Here is a 19037-nt window from a genome sequence, read left to right on the forward strand (position 1 = left end):
TCCATTAATTTTCCTGAGATTTTTGCAACATTCCATTGAGCGGCAGTCATTCACCTCAGGACAGTAGGTGGCAGTAGAATGGCTATGTCTAAAGTGTCATCGTCACTACACAAGCTACAAAGACAGACCATTTTTCAATTTTTCGATAAATTTCCCCTACTTATGTATGGATTGAACTGATGCCACTGAACGATTTGAGTGGTTGAAGAAAATAAAGTGTGAGTGGTAAATAAATAACTTTAATTATTGCTCCTTTTGAAAGCATTTACAAAATAAAAAAATGCAATGTGTATAGTTTGCAAAGTGTGTGCACAAGGGTTAGTATCGTGATATTTTTGCAACATTCCATTGAGCGGCAGTCAAACTATGTCAGCAGACAGAAAAATTCTTTGTTGACTTGTGTTTCACCTCAAGACAGTAGGTGGCGGTAGAATGGCAATGTCTTGAAGTGTCATCGTCACTACACAAGCTACAAAGACAGACCATTTTTCAATTTTTCGATAATAAATTTCCCCTACTTATGTATGGATAGGACTGATGCCACTGAACTGATTTGAAGAAAATAAAGTGTGAGTGGCAAGTAAATAAATAACTTGTTTATTGCTCCTTTGAAAGCATTTTCAAAATTTAAAAAAAGGCAACGTGTATAGTTTGCAAAGTGTGTGCACAAGGGTTAATATCGTGATATTTTTGCTCATGGTTATCATCGCCCTCAGAATCTTATATCTGCCCATGTCGAGGCGGCGCATACAGGTAAATTACAGCAGTTTCCTCTCCAGGCGACCCTAATCACATCTGTGTTTTCGCATTTCTCGGACCTTAAGCGAACACACGCACACATGCGCGCACACGCCCTCACTCAGACTCGATGTCCAGATGGACGGGGTTAACGTGGGAATTAAGCGCGGTGACGCAGCGGTTCCTGTTTACCGGCCGGTTGCTAGGCAGCCACATCAGCTGATCCCACCTCCCCTCCCTCCCCCCTCCCCGACTAATCCCTTCGCTCCTCTTCCCTCCTCGGCACGCACTCCTGCACTCCTGCCTCCGCTCTAGTGCAGATAGGTGGCCGAGGGTGGAGCGCGGGGGGGTCTCCAAACAGGAGAGCGGGAAAGGACCGAAGGCGGGAGGGGCGGCAATCAGACTGCAAGGGGCGTGCGAGGCGCCTGAGTAGGAGCTTTGTCTTTCTTTTTTTTTTTGTTGCTCTTTATCTTTTCTTTTTCTGTCAGCGCTGTGTTTGGCGAAGGTTCGTGGCTTGGACCGCATGCATGACACAACGCAAAGGCGAGAAACCCACCATCAGCATCCAGGAGCACATGGCAATTGACGTGTGCCCCGGACCCATCCAGCCCATCAAGCAGATCTCCGACTACTTCCCCCGCTACCCTCGGGGCCTGCCGCCCGTCGGGGCCCCGCGCGCCGCCCTCTCCGCATCCCCGGCCGCCAGCGCCGCCGCCTCGGAAAGTGAGGACAGCCCGGACCGGGCGTTTGCCGGAGCCTCGGCTTCCCGGAGAGACGATGAGCCCGACGTGGAGGCGTACGACTCCGATGACTCCAGTAAGTGATGCGCCGCAGTTCCTTATCCGCCGCTTGCCAGGCATCTCTGAGGGGATTTTGTTTTTATTGTTATTTTTGTGTCTCGTCACCTTTTCTGCGTGTGTGAGTGGCAAGTGGCCGCCTCGCGCAGACAACTGTTGCACGCTCAACACATCCTCCGCCGCACGCCGTCTCCCCGGGAACATGTGTGGTGTTTTATCCCACCATTTGTCTTGCGTGATTTTTTTTTTTTTGACTCCAGATTGGCTGCAACGGCATGCAGCAATCTGGAGGGTGCAATTTCATCCACAGGTGACCCTAAATCACACCGACGGTCAGAGTATACCGCAATCAAACGCTCCTCAACTAGAGCCCATCCTCCACTGCGCTCCACTTCATCTCTTACGGATGTTGTGTGGCTTTCGTTTTTTTTTTAATCCGTGCACAGGTGACTTCAGAGCCCCCCTTGTACCCCCCCCCCCCCCCCACCACCACCACCACCACCACCACAGTGACTAGAAATAAGATCAATAGGTATACCTAATTGTATTTTTTTTCAACATTAACAAAAGAAAAATCAATATAAACAAACTTTCAACAAGTGTTAACTTTTTACAGGGTTTATTCAGGTTACAGGTTAGTCTTAAACAGAAAAAAAAAAAAAAAAACTTTGCGCACAAAAGCATCCGAAATAACAAAAATATCCATCCATCCAGGATCATGGGCCTGCTGGTGTCTATCTCAGCTGTTTCTGGACAATTTGTCAATCTTTAAAGTAGAAATCATTTTTGACTAACTGAACCAGTTGTTGCTCAGAAAATATTAAGTGAATAAATAAAAACGAATATAAATTCATCTTGAACATTAACACAGGACCACCAATATATTTGGACATCTTTGCACTGGACGTTTCCTGCCTAAAATGACCCAATGTGTTTGTTTGTATCTGTATTTGCTTGTATTTGGTACCCGCAGCATCCACCAACCTGTTGAGCCTGGAAGGGGGCTCCTCCCACCTGTCGTTCCTTCTGAAGGTTTCAGATTTTCCCCAAATTGGGGTTTTGGAGTTTTTCCTTCCCCTTCTGGGAGCTTTGAGCAGGGGATGCTGTTGTGTACTTATGATGAAAGGAAGTCTCTGTACTGCTTTTTTTTTTTTTTGAAAAATAAATCTCGATCTGAATTCTTTTCGCCTGTGAACCCCTTTGAGAGTTCGGTGACTCAGGGCTATACAAGTTAAATTTGATTTGATTTGGTTAAACATTTTGGCCTGAAGAAAAAGTATAAAACATGGCGCTGATTTGTTTTTTTTTTCTAAATTACATTCTCATTCATTGCTATGGGTGTATTTTCACGTTTTTTTTTTTTTTTTTTTCCAGAGTCCGGACATTCAATTAGGAATTGATTTAATACATAAGTATCTGGAAATTAATTTCTTAATGTACTTAAGTGTAGATGTAAGACTTAAGTATCTGGGATTTAATGTCCGGACTCTTAAAAAAAAAAAAAAAAAAACGTGAAAATACGTCCCTGGCATTGAATGAGTTAAGCATCGCTATGATTTAGAAAACAAAATGTTAACGACAGCAAATATAAAAATGTATAACTCAGGCACAGACTTTGACAATAAGCGCCACCTGTTGCTGTGGATGTGTGATTACACGTCACAGCAAACGCAAAGCCATTTTTTAAGAGTCAAAGAAAGAATCTCTCAAATTTATAGGGCATAAAATGAGTACAAATAATCAGTTGTCAAAGCATGCTTGCAAAACTTTTGTTTCGAAATACTTTTTTATTTACAATTATTCATGTTAAAGCCGCTGTAATGGTATGACCGAGGAAGTGTTTGTTTGTCCCATGTCATGAAATGCAGTAAGAGTTTTCTGCTACAAATCAATTCCCCCAAGGGGGCAAAATAAATCAAATCAATGCGGCAATTACTGCCCCTGACAAAAGTCTTGTCGCTTATCCATTTTGTAGAAACAACAGCCAATAACCTGACTTTTCGTCAAATCGACCCATTGCCGACGGAACGCAATGGATTGCCGAGCAATGACTTCCACCATTTCGGTGGACCGCATTCTTTCGGTCCAGCAACGAGTCATACATTTTATTGATGAAGCCATGAGGAATCGCAAAGAAAGCAGACGAGTATTCCTCCCAGAATTCATCAGGATTGTTTGGTTTCGTCTTTCATGCTTCCTCTTTCTAAGCCAGACATGCTCAATAAAGTTCATGTCTGGCCAGACCTGGAACACCTTGATCTTCTTCAACTTGAAAAACTTTGATGTAGAGATAGATGGATGCATTGGCGCGCCATCCTTCTGCAAAATTTGATCCCTTTTATATTTGGGAATGTCAAAAATGGCGTACCTTTTGATATTTTAGTCATTGATCTAGTCTTCCAATCCGCAAATCTCCCCCCTTTCCCTTATATTAGATGCAATGTTATGCCACCCAAATTAACTGTTTTCTGGCTGAATTTTGGATCCATGCACACTTGAGAAAGGTATCTGATGTCTGTAATTTTTTTCAACTGAATATTCTGAGGAATCCACCTATTCAGCATCCATCCTTTTAATTGGCTGTGGGCAATTGGCAAATGGCACCATTTTTTGCTTGCCTTTTGTTTAGTGCTGGTTTCAGGATACTGATACGGTCAAAACAGAACCCTACAAACTTCTGGTTGCTATAGAAACATGAGCTGATCAGACCTAGTGGAGTTCTGCTTGTCATCTGTAGATGAAAGATAATTCCATCAACAGGTGACCTTAAATCTATCCAAATTGGGATCATTTTATCCACACAAAGCAATCTTTTTACCAGTGTTCAATTCCTTACTTTGAATTGCATGTAGATAATAGCTGTGATGTGTGTAAACACTGCCATCCAATGGTCACAGTTAACACTACAGTGCTCAATTGGCCTATATTAGGTAAGCATTAGTCAAGGGTGTCAGCTCCTCTCCATAAAAAAACGTATTTGACCAGAATTTTTTTGTATTTATTATTGTTATTGTTTTAAAAGATGAGAATTCTCAGCCAAGGTACTGTGTGCGTTAATCTCCAGGTGGCGGTGGGGGGGTGCTTTAAATCAGCACAATGTTGTGTATACTTTGCTTCAGGTGAAATTTTTTAGATATTGTTGCTCCTGTTAATGTTAATATGAATTTATTAATATTTTTTATTGATTTGATATTTTTTTTCAGCATCAAACAGTTCAGTTGGCCAAAGATGTTTCTAGTTCAAGTCTGTTTTTTTTCAGGCACTTTGATTTTTTTTCTCTTTCAGACTGACCTGTATAAAGTAAAGGTAATATCTGTTGAAAGTTGATTTATATACCTTTTTTTCTTTTGTTAATCTTAAATCTTTTAAATATACAATACTCTTATTTATAGTTGTGATTGGCTGGGCCGCAAAAAGTTTTCCCTTTCCTAAGAGGGGCTTTGCAAAAAAAAAAAACAAAAAAACACTGCTTTAGGGTTAGGGTGACCCTAAATCCATCACATTCCGTTAGTGAAGTTCAGGACTTGTATCTTTACTTGAATAAGCAATTAAATGGTGAAAAAAAATCAATTGCTCGCACTGCAATTTCATCTGCAGGTGACCCTAAATCCCTCAAATTTCATCCCCAGGTGAATCTAAATCAATCACTTTCATGAAGGTTTTTTTTTTTTTTTTCTTGGGAGGGGAGGGCGATTAATGTGTGACACGAGTCTGTTAATCCCACACTGCAGTGGGGGGTGGGCAGGGGTTTAGGCCCGCTCTAATCCTGAACTGGCCGAGAGGGAGGAAGCAGGAGGGAGAGGATGGTGATGATGAAGAGCAATGGGGGAGGGGATGGGGTCAGATGTTACTCAGTTGTCGTATAACAGTCTCCGTTTTGTTGAATTTTGCCCCCTATTCCCGGAACCCTCTGAATTTCAGTCTCAATCTTGCTTGGATATAAAACACGGTTGTTCTCTATTTTTTTGTTTTTACTTGTCGAAAAAAACATTTCCTCTGCGGCTCGGCGGTAGACCAACTTTCATGCGCAACAGTTGTCGGCGAGCCGCGGCGTGCTAACGTCACGCTGAGTAAAGCTGCCGCCTATTGTGTCAGACTGTCCTGCTAATAAGGCAATTAGCCACTCACCATCATTACTGATAATGATAGCTTTAAGCTCCTAATAAACGCAACACTAAGCACATTACACCAAGATTTTCTTTCATAAAATGAAACCGTTAGCCAAATGCCACGTAAATCCAAATCACTAAAGAATGTACAGAATAGGCTATTTCCTGTTGCAACAATTTTCTTCTTGCAAACAATCCTGCGACCATTAATCGATCACTCCCAGTCACGCCATTTAATGATCAGGTTTTCCAAAACGTTTTATGACCAGGTGACCCTAAATCAATGACTAACTGACGGCATCACACACAGATGACAATAAATCAATCAATGGACAACTCCATCCACAGGTGACTCTAAAACCTGCTCACAATGCAAATGATATCAAGAGTTAATCTCTGATAAATGACTTTTATGACAATTTCATCCACAGGTGACTAATGGATTCCAATTACAACGATCAAAAACAAATCTACCTTTTCAAAAAACAGATCAAGGACAAGCAATGCGACTTACAAGCTTGTTCGAAATAGCTTGCTGATCGCTTCGAGTAGCAGAACGCGAAAGAAAACAATAGCCTTCATGTTAGCGTTAGCATCTAACTTCATCGCGCTACTGTTCCGCCAAGGTAAAATCTTTCGATTGCCTCAAAGAAATAGGAGGGGGGTCACTGCCTGGGCCAAAACATCCGGTTTTTAACAATGAGTCTTGTATTTTTTTAACTTACTTATTTACCTATTATCAGTTAGCGCACAGCGCTTCTGTATTTGACGTGAAATCATGACTTCTTTGTGAGTTTTCCACTTCTGTCTTGAATGTCATTTTGTGGGTGCAACTAAGTGTTCAACATGTGACACTACAACACCATTTTGTTCTATTGAACTTTCTTTGCACTTCACTGTTCTTCTTGACAGACATTGAAAGACATTATGCAACTCCATATTTGGATTGGAGCATTTTCCTTCTGCTGTTTATTGATTTCATGGTAATTATTTATTTTTCATTCACCTTATTATGTTTTCCACACAAAATACACATTTTATGAACACGTGGATTATATATAGTAATATATATTAATATATATGATAATAATATATAAAAACAATATATTTATAATTTACAGGGCCCAGGCTGGCGCGCATAGTAAAAATCAACATGTAAGTGACGCTAATTGTTTTTAAGTTAGTCCATGTTGCACCAGCGCTAAAATGAGTTCGATACCCCTAAAAATCCTTTCTGAAATTTAAAGTCGCCATGTCGTCTCAATGTGAGAAGAGCAAGCGTTAATGTTTGTGATTGCAGCGAGCAGTCGTGGCCCAGGTCGTCTGTTGTGGGTCCCGCAGGGCATGATCTAGTATGTGCGTGCTTCCTCTGAGACGGGGTGCGGCCCCCTTGATCCAAACCAGCAGGGAAGGGGGGAGTGATGGTTGGTTTCGAGGCGGGTGGCGGCTAATCTGCATAAAAGCTCCAATTCCCCCATGCACGATTCATTGTGACTCAACCTTGACTTTCTTAATTGAAGTGCAGCAGCCCCCCAGTGGAGGGGTGTGTGTTTGTGTGTGTGTGTGTGTGTGTGGGGGGGGGTTACCCAGAGACCGATTAACCGTGGTTGCCAGCAGGCGGAGGCTATCGCGTCCTCGCCGGGATGAGGAGAAATAGCGGGCGTGACCCACGAAACAGACGACGCTGTCGTGTTTGGGGGAGATAAGCCTCAAAGACGATTGTTTGTGGTGGGGGGGGGGGGGGGGGGTGTCGAGAGGAAGGGGGTGTCGATGTTTGGATCTCTTCATAACAAACCCCTCCCCTTCATTGCTTGCAACATCCAGGCAGAGAAAAGTTAGGGTGGATTGAAGGAGTCAAAGTAAACACTGCTTGGGTCACTTATGCAGGGCGATGGATTTAGGGTCACCTTAGATGAATTTGTGGTGAAAAATTAGAAATTTTCACAAACAGTTTTAAAAACAAACTGATTAAGAAATGTTTAAAGGGTAAAAAGCTGTATTTTCAAACGTAAAAACAACCCTGAATTGTTTGAGATGTATAAAGTGAGCACTAAAAAAAAAAAAAAATTCCGCACTGTGGTTGAAGAAGTGTGAAAAATTCCCAAAGAGTGATTGATGGTTCACTGTCGCTGGTCCTGGTTTTAGGGAGACACATTCGCCTCGTCCAAAGAAATATAAAGTTTGCTAGTGAGGTCCAGTGTGTGCAGCCACAGGGATTGTAATCTTTCTCTTTTATGAGTAATAAAGTAGCAACACTTGCAGCATGAAAATCAGCTACAGCACATAGCAAGGCCTCCCCTGTGGAAACGCTTAGCATAACGTAACATTTTCAATCATAGTTAAACCGCGTGCGATGATTTATGTTCCAAAATGATTCATGTTGAGCCTTGCTTTTTGCAGCAGAGTTCTGTCAGAATGCAGAAATACCTCGCATGCAAAAACAAAATAAAATAAAATGTAAAAACACGTTTTTACATGAGTTTGGTAGTGAATGAGTTCATAAGAAACCAAAGGTTTTTTTTTTTCCCAGACTATTTTTGTTGATTTTTGTCAAACAAAAATGCTGAAAAAATAAAATGAGAGCCTAGCAAAAAAATTAAACAACCGATGATGAAAAATGTGAGCCACATTGTATATTTGTTAAAATTAAAAGAGCAACACCAACAGGAATGCAATTACAAAATCATCTTGAGTGATTTTTGAGTTATTTGCTGTTGTTATTTTAAAAGAATAATGATGAAGGAATATCATAGAAACAGAGAAAAAATGCATTTACTAATGTTGGAAGAGAATTCTTGTGAAATTAGAAGAAAGAAATAATGGTACAATTTTAAGTCATTCAATGCCAGGGACGCATTTTCACGTTTTTTAAGAGTCTAGAGAGTTAATCCCAGATACTTAAGTATTAAATCGATACTTAAGTACATTAAGGACATTAATTTACAGATACTTAAATATTAAATCGATATTTATGTATCTGGGATTGAATGTCCCGACTTGAAAAAAAACGTGAAAATACGTCCCTGGCATTGAATGAGTAATAATCAAGACAAGTTTTGCTTTGAATTTTTGGGAGCAATCTGACGCAAGAAAACAAAACAAATCCTCAAAAATCTCATTCAAAAAAGTTTCTGAAATTTACCCGAACAAACATTTGACTTATTGCGTCATCATTCTCGTTCTGAGAGCGATGTCCCTTTAAAAGTCCGCCGAGCCATCTGTTGCCCGTCTCGCTCCGAAACCCACCGGTGAACCTTTGCATCGATCTGCTCTAAAACATGCACTGAGCTTCGTAACATTCTTCCTTCTTGAAATGGGTGAGACAGTGCAGCTAGTAAGCAGCTTCACTTGGATGGGATAGACCTGTGATATCCCCCCTCTTTTTTTTCCCCCCTTCATCCGGATAAACGTGTTACGTAATGATAATACCAGCTATTACATACATCCATTTGCTTCGAGGGGACTTGTCGTTTGGCTTCATCCCCACCCGCAACACTTTTCATGATGCCAAGTACGCTGGTCCGACATCGTGTACACGTAAGGCCTTAAAGAAAGAATTCCGCCTATAATATCAGCTTTAATTGTAACATGCCGCCTAGGGGAACGCCAGCAGCTTTCCGGGAGGCCATGCAAGCTCTCCTCTGAACAAGAACGTGCCGTCGGGATCATTATGTGCCAGAACGGAATCTGTGAATCTTCCAAAAGCAAAGCCTGCAGTACAATTATAAAAAAAAAAAGGGTTGTTTAAAAAAGAAAGAATATTTATTTGGATTGACAACACCATCGGGAAAAACCTATTAGGAATTTTAACCCTTGTGTACACACTTTGCAAATTATTGCATTCATTTTCCTAATGTTGTAAATGCTTTTAACGGCATAATAAAGTTATTTATGAATATTTTTTTCCTTCAACCACTTGAATTGTTCAGTGGTATCAGTTCTATCCATTTATATATATATATATATATATATATATATATATATCTTAAAAAAAATCAAAGGAATTTCCATAATTTCTAACTTAATGCCTCAAGGGTTAATAAATATGAAAACATTTGTACATTTTAGGCAACAACTACTAAAACTTCCATTTCTAGAAATTTCCAAATCAAACCCAAAAAGTTTGTTCGCCACATTTCCTTTTTTCGGCGACTCGTTCCGAACGATGCCTTCGATGCTATACTGTTTTCTCAGTGCCGAGGGCCTCTATGAATATACATTAAGTAAATCCCCATTTTTAATGTCAGTGACGGGTGCATCAACGTTGGAACTGTCGGCATATCTGATGACATTTAATTGGCATTATATCCGCCAGGCAAACGTGTGTGCGCCAGTCAAGGCAGAGACGATTACGCTAAAAACAGAATGACAAAAAAAAAAAAAAGATCCACGAGTCACGACAAAATAATTTGCTTCATGTTTAGGGAAGATGTTGTAACTTCTTGATATGAAAAGCAAAGCTATCATGAGTAAACCGAGACGTTTCCTAACTAAGACGCTCTGCCAAAGTGTCCTTGAGCAAGGCAATGAACCCCCAAGCTCATGATGCCGTGTCATCAGTAGGCGAACGAGAGGGATAGACCGATTATCGATTATATGGTATTTGCCATATTGGTGCATATCGACATCAGACTTTTTATTCATTTTACAGCTGAAAAACTCCAGCTTTATGCCTCGCTCCAGCACTGTCCCGCCCATAGCAGCATCTGATTGGTTAGACGTCCAAAATTTTAAATAAAGTATCAAAAATTTAAAATAGTATTATTATGATGCTTTTTCAAAAAATTATGTTTGTGCCTCAAAAAATACTGAAACATTCCAATAATACACTTAATACCCTTTCAAATGATGCATAATAATTGGAGGAAGCTCAAAAATTGACAAAGTTACAGCAATTTGAATATTGTCATTTTGAAATCCCTCGTTTGAGATTAATTCATCTTTCAAAGATAATGCATCATCTTCTAATCTCTTTTTAATACACTTTGATTATAATTTGAAACTTTCGGCTGCTGGGAAATAAAAGTCGTGTCCTTTATGAGCTTGTTTTTGTTGAAATCCCAAAACGGACATCTCTGTCGAAAATGTGTATTTTCGTCAGTAATTCAAAACTACCGTATTTTCCACACTATAAGGCGCACCGAATTATAAGGCGCACCCTCAATTAATGGCATATTCTAAAAATTTTCCATCTATAAGGCGCACCCTCAATCAATGACATGTTTTTCAATCAACTTTTTCAATCACAATATAGTAATACTCAAAGTAATTACAATAATAACTCAAATGATAACTAAACAGCATAATAACTCAATGTCAATATGAGCAACCTTGTTCAACTGTAAACACACAAAAGAAACAGGTGAAGCTTACTTTATCACTTCATTTACCATCTACGAATCCCAATCTCGAATTTTGATCCATATATAAGGCGCACCTGATTATAAGGCGCACCATCAGCTTTTTAAAAAAATTAAGGCTTTTAGGTGTGCCTTATTGTGCGGGAAAAACGGTAACCCATGCCTGCTTTTGTCAAAAAGCATCGTAATTACATTAATGAATAAAAATAAATTTCATTTAATACTGCCCCAAAATTCTATATTGTTTCAATGTCTTACAAGTTGCACTCTGGGTTCATCCAATTAGTTCCTTTTTTTTTTTTTTTTTTTTTTTTGCTGGCTGCTTTGCAATTACTTTATAGTCACACTGAGCGACTGTTGAAACATCGTTCATTATCGTTTGCGCCATGGTCAAACAATTGGGCTTTGTTTGCAACAATTTGCTGCTGCCACCGTGGGCAGCAAATTCCCTGTAATCAAGACACTAACGAGGCCAAGTCCAACACAATTCCATGATCTGTCTTGTTATTAGGGGCCGCGTTATTTTATTTTGGATTACAACTAATACCCTCACTTGTTCCCTATATGTTTCATTGATTTCTCACTCAGTAGCGGATAACGATGTGTTAAAATAAAGATTTCTCCACGGAATTGGGTGCCATTTTGGGGGTTAGTTCAAGCAAAACTAGTGGGGTATCGTAACATGATGATACGCAAAAATTCATGATTTGATAAACTCATGTTAGGAAATCTGTTGAAATGAGTCCCAATTATAAATAATGTTAAGTATCTACGACCGGTGGCGGCAATATTGTCTAACGCGGGTGAGGCACAGCGTCGGTTTGACAATCAGTTCCCGGCGGGCCATAAAAACAGATGACAAACAAGCCTTCTGAGGGATATTTTTCTCCTCTGCATCGCATTGCTTTTGGGGCGTTCCAAGCGTGTGGTGCTTTCAAATTGAAGCAGTTCATCAGGGCGTCGCTGGTCGTGACAGAAACAAGCTGGAGGTTGGAGGTCATGGCAAGAGTTACAGCTTGATTGGCTGAGGGGGCACAGAGGAGGCCATTTTATTACAGAGAAACACACAGGCTGTAAATAAACACGGGTGCATTTAGGGTTCTTAAGTTGCCAATCACCGGCCCGCGCAAGATGGAACGGTCGCTCCAGGTCGCGTTTGTAAATTATAGATCGGCCTGGACTCACCCCGAGGTAGCCGAGGTGCTCACACCAGGAGCAGTACTTTTCCCATTGAATTACAGCAAAAATAACCTGTTTTTTTTCCTCATTTCAATTCAACTTTGATGAATTATTTCCATTATTCCTCATAGATAGGATTGACACGTTTACGCAACACCGCCCGTTAGACTGTTTAAACCCAGTCGCCATGCAACACGCCGCCCGTGTCACCGAGTTCTTGTTATTTAATTTTCTCCCGCCTCATTGGAGCGCTCCACGCGGCAGCTGTTTGAAAACAGCGTGCGTCATATTTTTTTTTTCTTCTTTTTCCAGCCGTGCAAGGCCGCTTCGACACAATGCGAGAAATGCCCTTGTTTTGTCTGACACACTTTCAAAGAAAGCCATTTTCCAGACGTGAATTGTAGAAGACGAAACGACAACCCCCTCCTCCATCACTTGATTGGCTTCCTGACGCAGTCCATGATTGGACTCCTTTGTGGCGTTGTGCAACCCTTGGCCCAATAAATGCAAAGGGCCACACAACAAGCAATATTTGAGACACTTCTGCGGGTCCGGTGAGAGTATTTACTCAACTGCAGAAATTGTGGGCATCTACTTGAGAGGATGTGAAATAATCACGGTGCAAAAAGGAAGAGGGTACAGTTGGAGAGCTTGTACTCCAAAATAGGGGTGGAGGCAAAAGTTACGACCGATAATGGGTGAGAGTAAATGAAATGATAAATCCAATACAATATTATGATATTTCTTTGATGTACTTCCAAGCCGCAAATGGACAAGACACCCAAAAATTGTGTTTGTGCTTTGCGGCTGTTTTTCATTAATCAAAGTAGTCAAGGTGGGTGGAATTATGAAGAAATAACACAGCGTTAGTACATAACCTTCAGGCTTCTGCTAGAAAGTACCAAAAATGTCAGGAAAAGAAGACAAGAACATCTGAAATTTATTTTGGAATTGATGAAAGGCACTGAAGCGATGAGATGAGATGAGATGGATTGGAACTGATTAATTCTGAACACGCTCTAAGACGGTGCGCAATTTCTTGCAGCCTTGTTAACATTAGTTGTTTTTTTTTCTAATTGACTTGTACAACTTCTATTGTAGGTCACGTTGGTGGAAAAGTGTTGAAGTTATTTAAGGGTTTTTTTTCGTAACAAAAATATGTCATTTGAATATGGATGTGTAGATTTTTGCAACTTTCGCACACTTTTTTTTAGTGCCAAGCGAAACGTCTAGAGGGCCAGTATATTTAGTATTTTCACTCATCTTTCAAGCCCAACAGAATATTGTGTGCTTAGTCTATGTAAATATAGGTGCTGCCATATGAAAGATTGATTTCCATTCCTTACTTGCATGTAGGTAATATCTGTGTTGTAAGTGTGGAAACACTGCCATCCAGTGGTCACAGTTATCACTATAGTGCTCATTTGGCTTATATTAAGTAAGCATTAGTCAAGAGTGTCAGCTACCCTCCATTAAAAAAACGTATTTAACGAGAATTTTATTATTTATTACTGTTATTACTGTTTTGAAAGACGAGAATTCTCGTCCGTGGCACTGAAAGAGTTCATAGCACGCTGACTGATCCTGTCAATGGGAGATAGAGTTACAGCTTTATACAACTTTTGTCAGACTCTATTCTCTCTCGTGTATTCACAGAAGTACATTAGTAGTTTTGATAGGAAAATTTGAATTGCACGCAATGAGGAAAGACACCGCGGTATTACTACCACTACTTGGACTCTCCATAATGACTCGGTCCATGTGATGCAGAGCTGTTCCATTCAGTTAAAGAATGACGGCGGCGTACCGTCTTTTGTGCACGAGAGCAAACGCGTGGGCTGAAGCCTTGCTTTTCGCCCGCATCCATTCAGCGCGGATTGAGACAACACCGCCGCGGGAGGCTCAGGTACACGAGGAAAAAAAAAAACACTGACAAGCAGTGACATTTCAAATCAAAACCAATTCTCCCAGCTCTCTTTTGTTCCATAAATGCGACATTGATTGCTAGGAGAAATACTTTTTTATTCAGGCACGTTGAGCCGCTACTAAAACTCTCCTGTTAAGGACAAGAGAAGAGCTTGTACAGAGTAATACATAGGGGCCGAAATATGGAGCCGAAGTTGATTCTTTTGTCAAAGTCTGATTAGCGATTAATTGGCCAATTAAATCTACACAATATACGTGATGTATTTTCAAGAAACCAGGCATATGTTGGGGTTAATAGTTTTGAGTAATTTGACTCCCAAAAAAATTTGACATATGTACATTTTTGGATTTTCTACAAAAACATCCGTAAAGTGACAATATGTAAGCTTTAGACAGTTTTTCATTAAAAATGAATACAGTAAATGATTATTAATTTTAAAAACTTGCAAATAAATGTTCTTAACGACCGACAACATGTTCTCAATATAATTGTAGGTCTAGTTAACGTTAAACGATATTACTGAGTTGGCACTCCTCCGGAGGTCTCTGAGGAGTGTGTTTTGCTGGATTTACCGTAATGCCCCTAAATCTTTAGAACTAAATCTTAAAGGTCTCAACTTTCATCCCAGCAGCCAAAAAGTTCAAAATGTAATCGAAGGCAATGGAGAAAAAAAAAGAGTAACTATGAGCTCTGTTGCTCATGTCATTAAGCACTCACACAATATCAAGTCTTTAGCATGTTGCCATATTAGTGCCGCCCTGACGCCGACCAATAGCAGACCAGCATCTTGGTGACGCCTTGCAGCGCAGCCAGTTTGAAGAAAAAAAGAGTGATTACCTAAAAACGCCTGAAGAGGGAGGCAAAACAACATAAACACCGACAACCCCACCGGTCATGAAAGTTGTTGATGCCGCGGGTACAATGCCATAAAGAAGGGACGAAAAAGCTTTCCGCTTCCCGATGTGAAAAACGTAAGCCAGGGACGCCGTAACCCAAGGGTCCACAGTATTGTATTGTTTTGATCGCTCTTCAATGTCGTCACTCGCTGTTAATGAATCAATTTTTGCATATTATTCAGACAAAATAGCCTCCGTTAACATCTCCATGTTACTAGTACTAATGGAGCACTATTTATTAACTCCTAAAATTTTGCAATGTCACTAGTTGTAGTGAAAGTTGTGGACATTTTGGTGCTACTAGTAGAAACCAGGAGGCTACTAGTGCATGACATACCTTGTGATATATGGTGTTGTTACTAATGTAACATAGGAGTAATTGCATACTCGTACGTCAGAAGTGGCGTTTTTAGAGGGGGGAAAATATCAAAAGCACTAAAGCATTGCCTGTAGAGTCCATCGAGGTTCTGTGATAGCAAAAGAGCGATTTAGTTATATTTGATTGCAAGTGTGAACAAGGCCATTAGAGTAAGTAAGTCGGTTTTATTTATAGAGCACTTCTCACAGAGAGGACTCGCAAAGTACTTGAGGTGGTTCAAATACAGCCATACGCATCAAAGGCCCCCCGTCAGAGCGATTTCCGAGCGAAATCCCTCCTGCGATTGCTTTTCTTGCGCACGATGAATAAATGGTGTCACTTGTTGCAATTGAAATGCAGATGACGCTAATGAGACCCTGTGTACATTTTTGAATGCTAATTCAAAGACTTTCACTTTTTCCTTTTTTACATTTGGCCCGGTTGGCCATTTCCAATTAATCTCAAGCGGCCGCAGTTAATTGGCTGGAGCATTCACGTCTTGGAAAAAAAAAAAAGAACTAAAAAAAAATCAACGGGGGGAAAAAACGCGTCACCAGTCTGCAATTATTATCACAAGTGAGGTCAAGGAGCATTAAAGGCCATGTTTTTTTTTTTTTTTTGTAGGAAGCTGTAGCAAATGTTTAACAATGTTCCAAGAAAAAAAAAACAGTAAATTCTCATTCATTGTAAACCAAAAACTAATCAATAGCAATTCACGATTTTCCATGAATGTACAGTAAGCTAGCTGGTTCTCCTGATCCAAAAAATATACGTATGTCCAATGCAGTGGTGTCCAAACTGTGGCGCTGGGGCCAAACTAGCCCCTCATCCACATGTCAGCTGCCCGCGGCTTAAACAAAAACTTATGTTTTACACAAGATTATTGAAAACAAAAAAAAAGGAAGTGTGGGGGGTGAGCTGAATGCGGAGGGAGAATGCCTTCTGTAAATAAATAAATCGAAGGATGTCAACCCATGCACAAAATTAATATACTAATAGAATGGTTCATGTTTTGTCAAACTGTTTACAACATAATAATAATAATTATAACAAAATTGTTATTCTGTATTCGGCTTGCACACGCAAAAAGTTTAAAAAAAAAACCTTTCTATGTTGTGCCAACCTCTAACTTGTTACCTAAAAATACCCTACAATTATTTTAACATTTTTTCTCTGCTAACACTTTTTTTTTGACCGTATTTAACTTTAGTCAATTGTTTCTATCTGCATTTGCTAGAGCTTGTAAGTCAGTACTATTTTTATGCGCTGACATTTTTTTTTTTTGCAAGCGTCACAAAATTAGCGTAATGACAAGTAATTTGATCCCATATGTTTTTGACTTTTCTGGAGACACTACACACACATCCACACGCGCGGATGGAGGAAGCTGCTTCAGCCAGCAGAAGGCCTCAGTGGGAGTTTTTGCTGCTAGCTTGTGGCGCTCACTGAGTTATCGGTCTCCCGCTGGCCACCAGAACGTCATCAGTCTGTCTCCTCAACCAAAAAAAAAAACAAAAACCCTCAAGCCTGTTTAGAAGAATGCAAAGGAATGGAGTACACTAGAGTTTTTTTCAAGAACAAGGCCTGCAATTGACTAAGTTGAGCCCAAATGGTGAACTTCCTGTTCAATTTCCAACATGGACCCTGAGACTTTTTGTGAGCCCTATCACAATAAATTGGTTTGGTTTTGACAAAACCGGTGAGTTTTGGGGGCTTTCAAAAAGCTCAAGGGAGATTAAGAAGCACTGACTGCTTACATGTTTAGTTAGGTGCTGCTGTCTTGGTTAGCAACAGAGTTCTAGAAAAATCCAATCATCCATCCATCTTCTTAAGCACTTGTCCTTACAAGGGTCATGAGCTTGCTGATGCCTAGCCCAGCTCGCTATGGGCAGGAAACCCAAATGGGCACGGGGAGAACATGCAAACTCCACACATTAAGTCTGGAGCTGGAATCGAACCCGCAATTTCAGCATGTAAGGCGGACTTGCTTATCAGTTTTTCTACCGTGCCGCCCTTTGAAATATCACCGGTTCTAAATAAAAATTTAAAGAATAAACTTATAATTGTAACTTTTTAGCGTACGAATGAAATATATTAGTGTAAATCCATTGCTCATATTTGTGTACAAATACTGCAAGCCAGCGAGCCAATAATTGATGCGTACACGCTTCTCGTCGGAGTGTCATTTCACGCAGCCAAGTGTTCATTCTGGGAAAACGATCTTTTCGCACATCCCGTCAGGTTCGCACGACCTCCGCGACTGACACCGCATTCTCAGACGCGGATTGAATAAAAAAAAGCAATTACCACCAAGCCGGGAGAAACGCTCTGTCAAGGCTCACAGTCTAACAAAAAGCCCAACTTTAGCACTTTTAAGCCGATACACAAATTGAAAATGTTTATGCTTGGGGAGTTGAAATCTGTCATCATATCTTTTTGCAGCTTTTGGCTTTTTCCTCATGGTTTTTTTTTGTATATTTTTTGAGTGCTCAGTCAGGTTTTTTATAGTAAAACTAGCAGAGATGTGATCAAGTGACATATGAGCAAGTCTCCAGTCATTTTGTCTTGGACAAATCGAATCAAATCCGATTATGTTCAGACAAGATGAGTCAAATCAGATTTGTGCAGTATTATTAAATAAAGGAAACTTTACTCAAACCTTCTCGTGTCGAGTCAGTTCAAGTTCTCGAGTCGAGTCAACTTGGGTTTGTCTCGAGTTGTGTTGTTTTGAATTGAGTCAAGTCAACTCAATCAACACCGTGTAGCTTGATTGCTCTGCATAGCGCTGCCTCCCATCCAATCCATCCAATCACAAGGCGCGTTCAACGTGAGGCCTTCGAGCTGGCCTTACTGCCGCCAACTTGCGATCCGATTTGCTTTCGCAACTGTCTTAACTATAGTGCCCGTTCACTTACATTGCACAGACGCCAGCACTGTTGATTCTGAAGGCCTTGGGCAGGCTTCATACAACGTGGCCACACAAGTCATCTGAATTCTGATTGGATAAAAACTCTAACCTAAAACTACAACACTGGAAGGAGCATAACCAAATGGATATGACACGAAAACAACAAAATATAGAAAATGAGTATATATACATACTTACAACAAAAATCAATTTAAAATGAAATTGACATTTATTAGGCCTTGTTGCCTCTGATTGTTCACCATTGTTTTATATATATATATATATATATATATATATATATATATATATATATATATATATATATATATATATATATATATATATTTATGAGATACGAGGAAGAAAAATAAAATACAAGCAAATGAGTCAAACTTCATTCAACTTTAATTTGACAGCTATACATAATACGCACTTAATTATAATGCACACTGTCGATTTTCAATCAAGTTAAAGCATTTTAAGTATGCCCTATAGTCTGAAAAATACGGTATATTATGGGCGGAATGGATTCTCTGTGACTCAATTCCCCATCTCTTGACGCAGGCATTGATTTATTGCAGGCATTTTCATTTAGATACCCCCAAAAAAATCCAGCCTTCAAATGTTGTAAAAATAAATGCGTAGCTTCCTGTCCCGTCCCACACTGTTGTTCATGTTTTGGCTTCTTAGAATGGGATTTGTTGTGCCAGGTTGTGTTTGCTTTATAGCTTGGATGAGGATCCCAAATCAGCCGCTAAGGGATTT

General features: G+C 40.1%; 1 protein-coding gene across 2 annotated transcripts in view; it reads left to right on the forward strand.

Annotated features, from left to right (window-relative positions):
- The first annotated feature begins 1109 nt into the window (after positions 1-1109).
- Positions 1110-19037, forward strand: part of LOC148408763 (double C2-like domain-containing protein beta) — a 65327-nt gene continuing 47399 nt past the window's right edge. The window contains exon 1 of one of the 2 annotated variants that reach the window (XM_088439964.1): positions 1110-1554. In XM_088439964.1, the coding sequence (XP_088296090.1) occupies positions 1266-1554 (289 nt within the window). In that variant the 5' untranslated portion in view covers positions 1110-1265. The remainder of the gene's footprint in view (positions 1555-19037) is intronic. The other variant, XM_088439963.1, reaches the window with a different exon arrangement.

This window comes from Hippichthys cyanospilos, chromosome 18 (assembly GCF_059441005.1).
Source record: "Hippichthys cyanospilos isolate Australia breed blue-spotted pipefish chromosome 18, RoL_Hcya_1.0, whole genome shotgun sequence".
Lineage (NCBI taxonomy): Eukaryota > Metazoa > Chordata > Actinopteri > Syngnathiformes > Syngnathidae > Hippichthys > Hippichthys cyanospilos.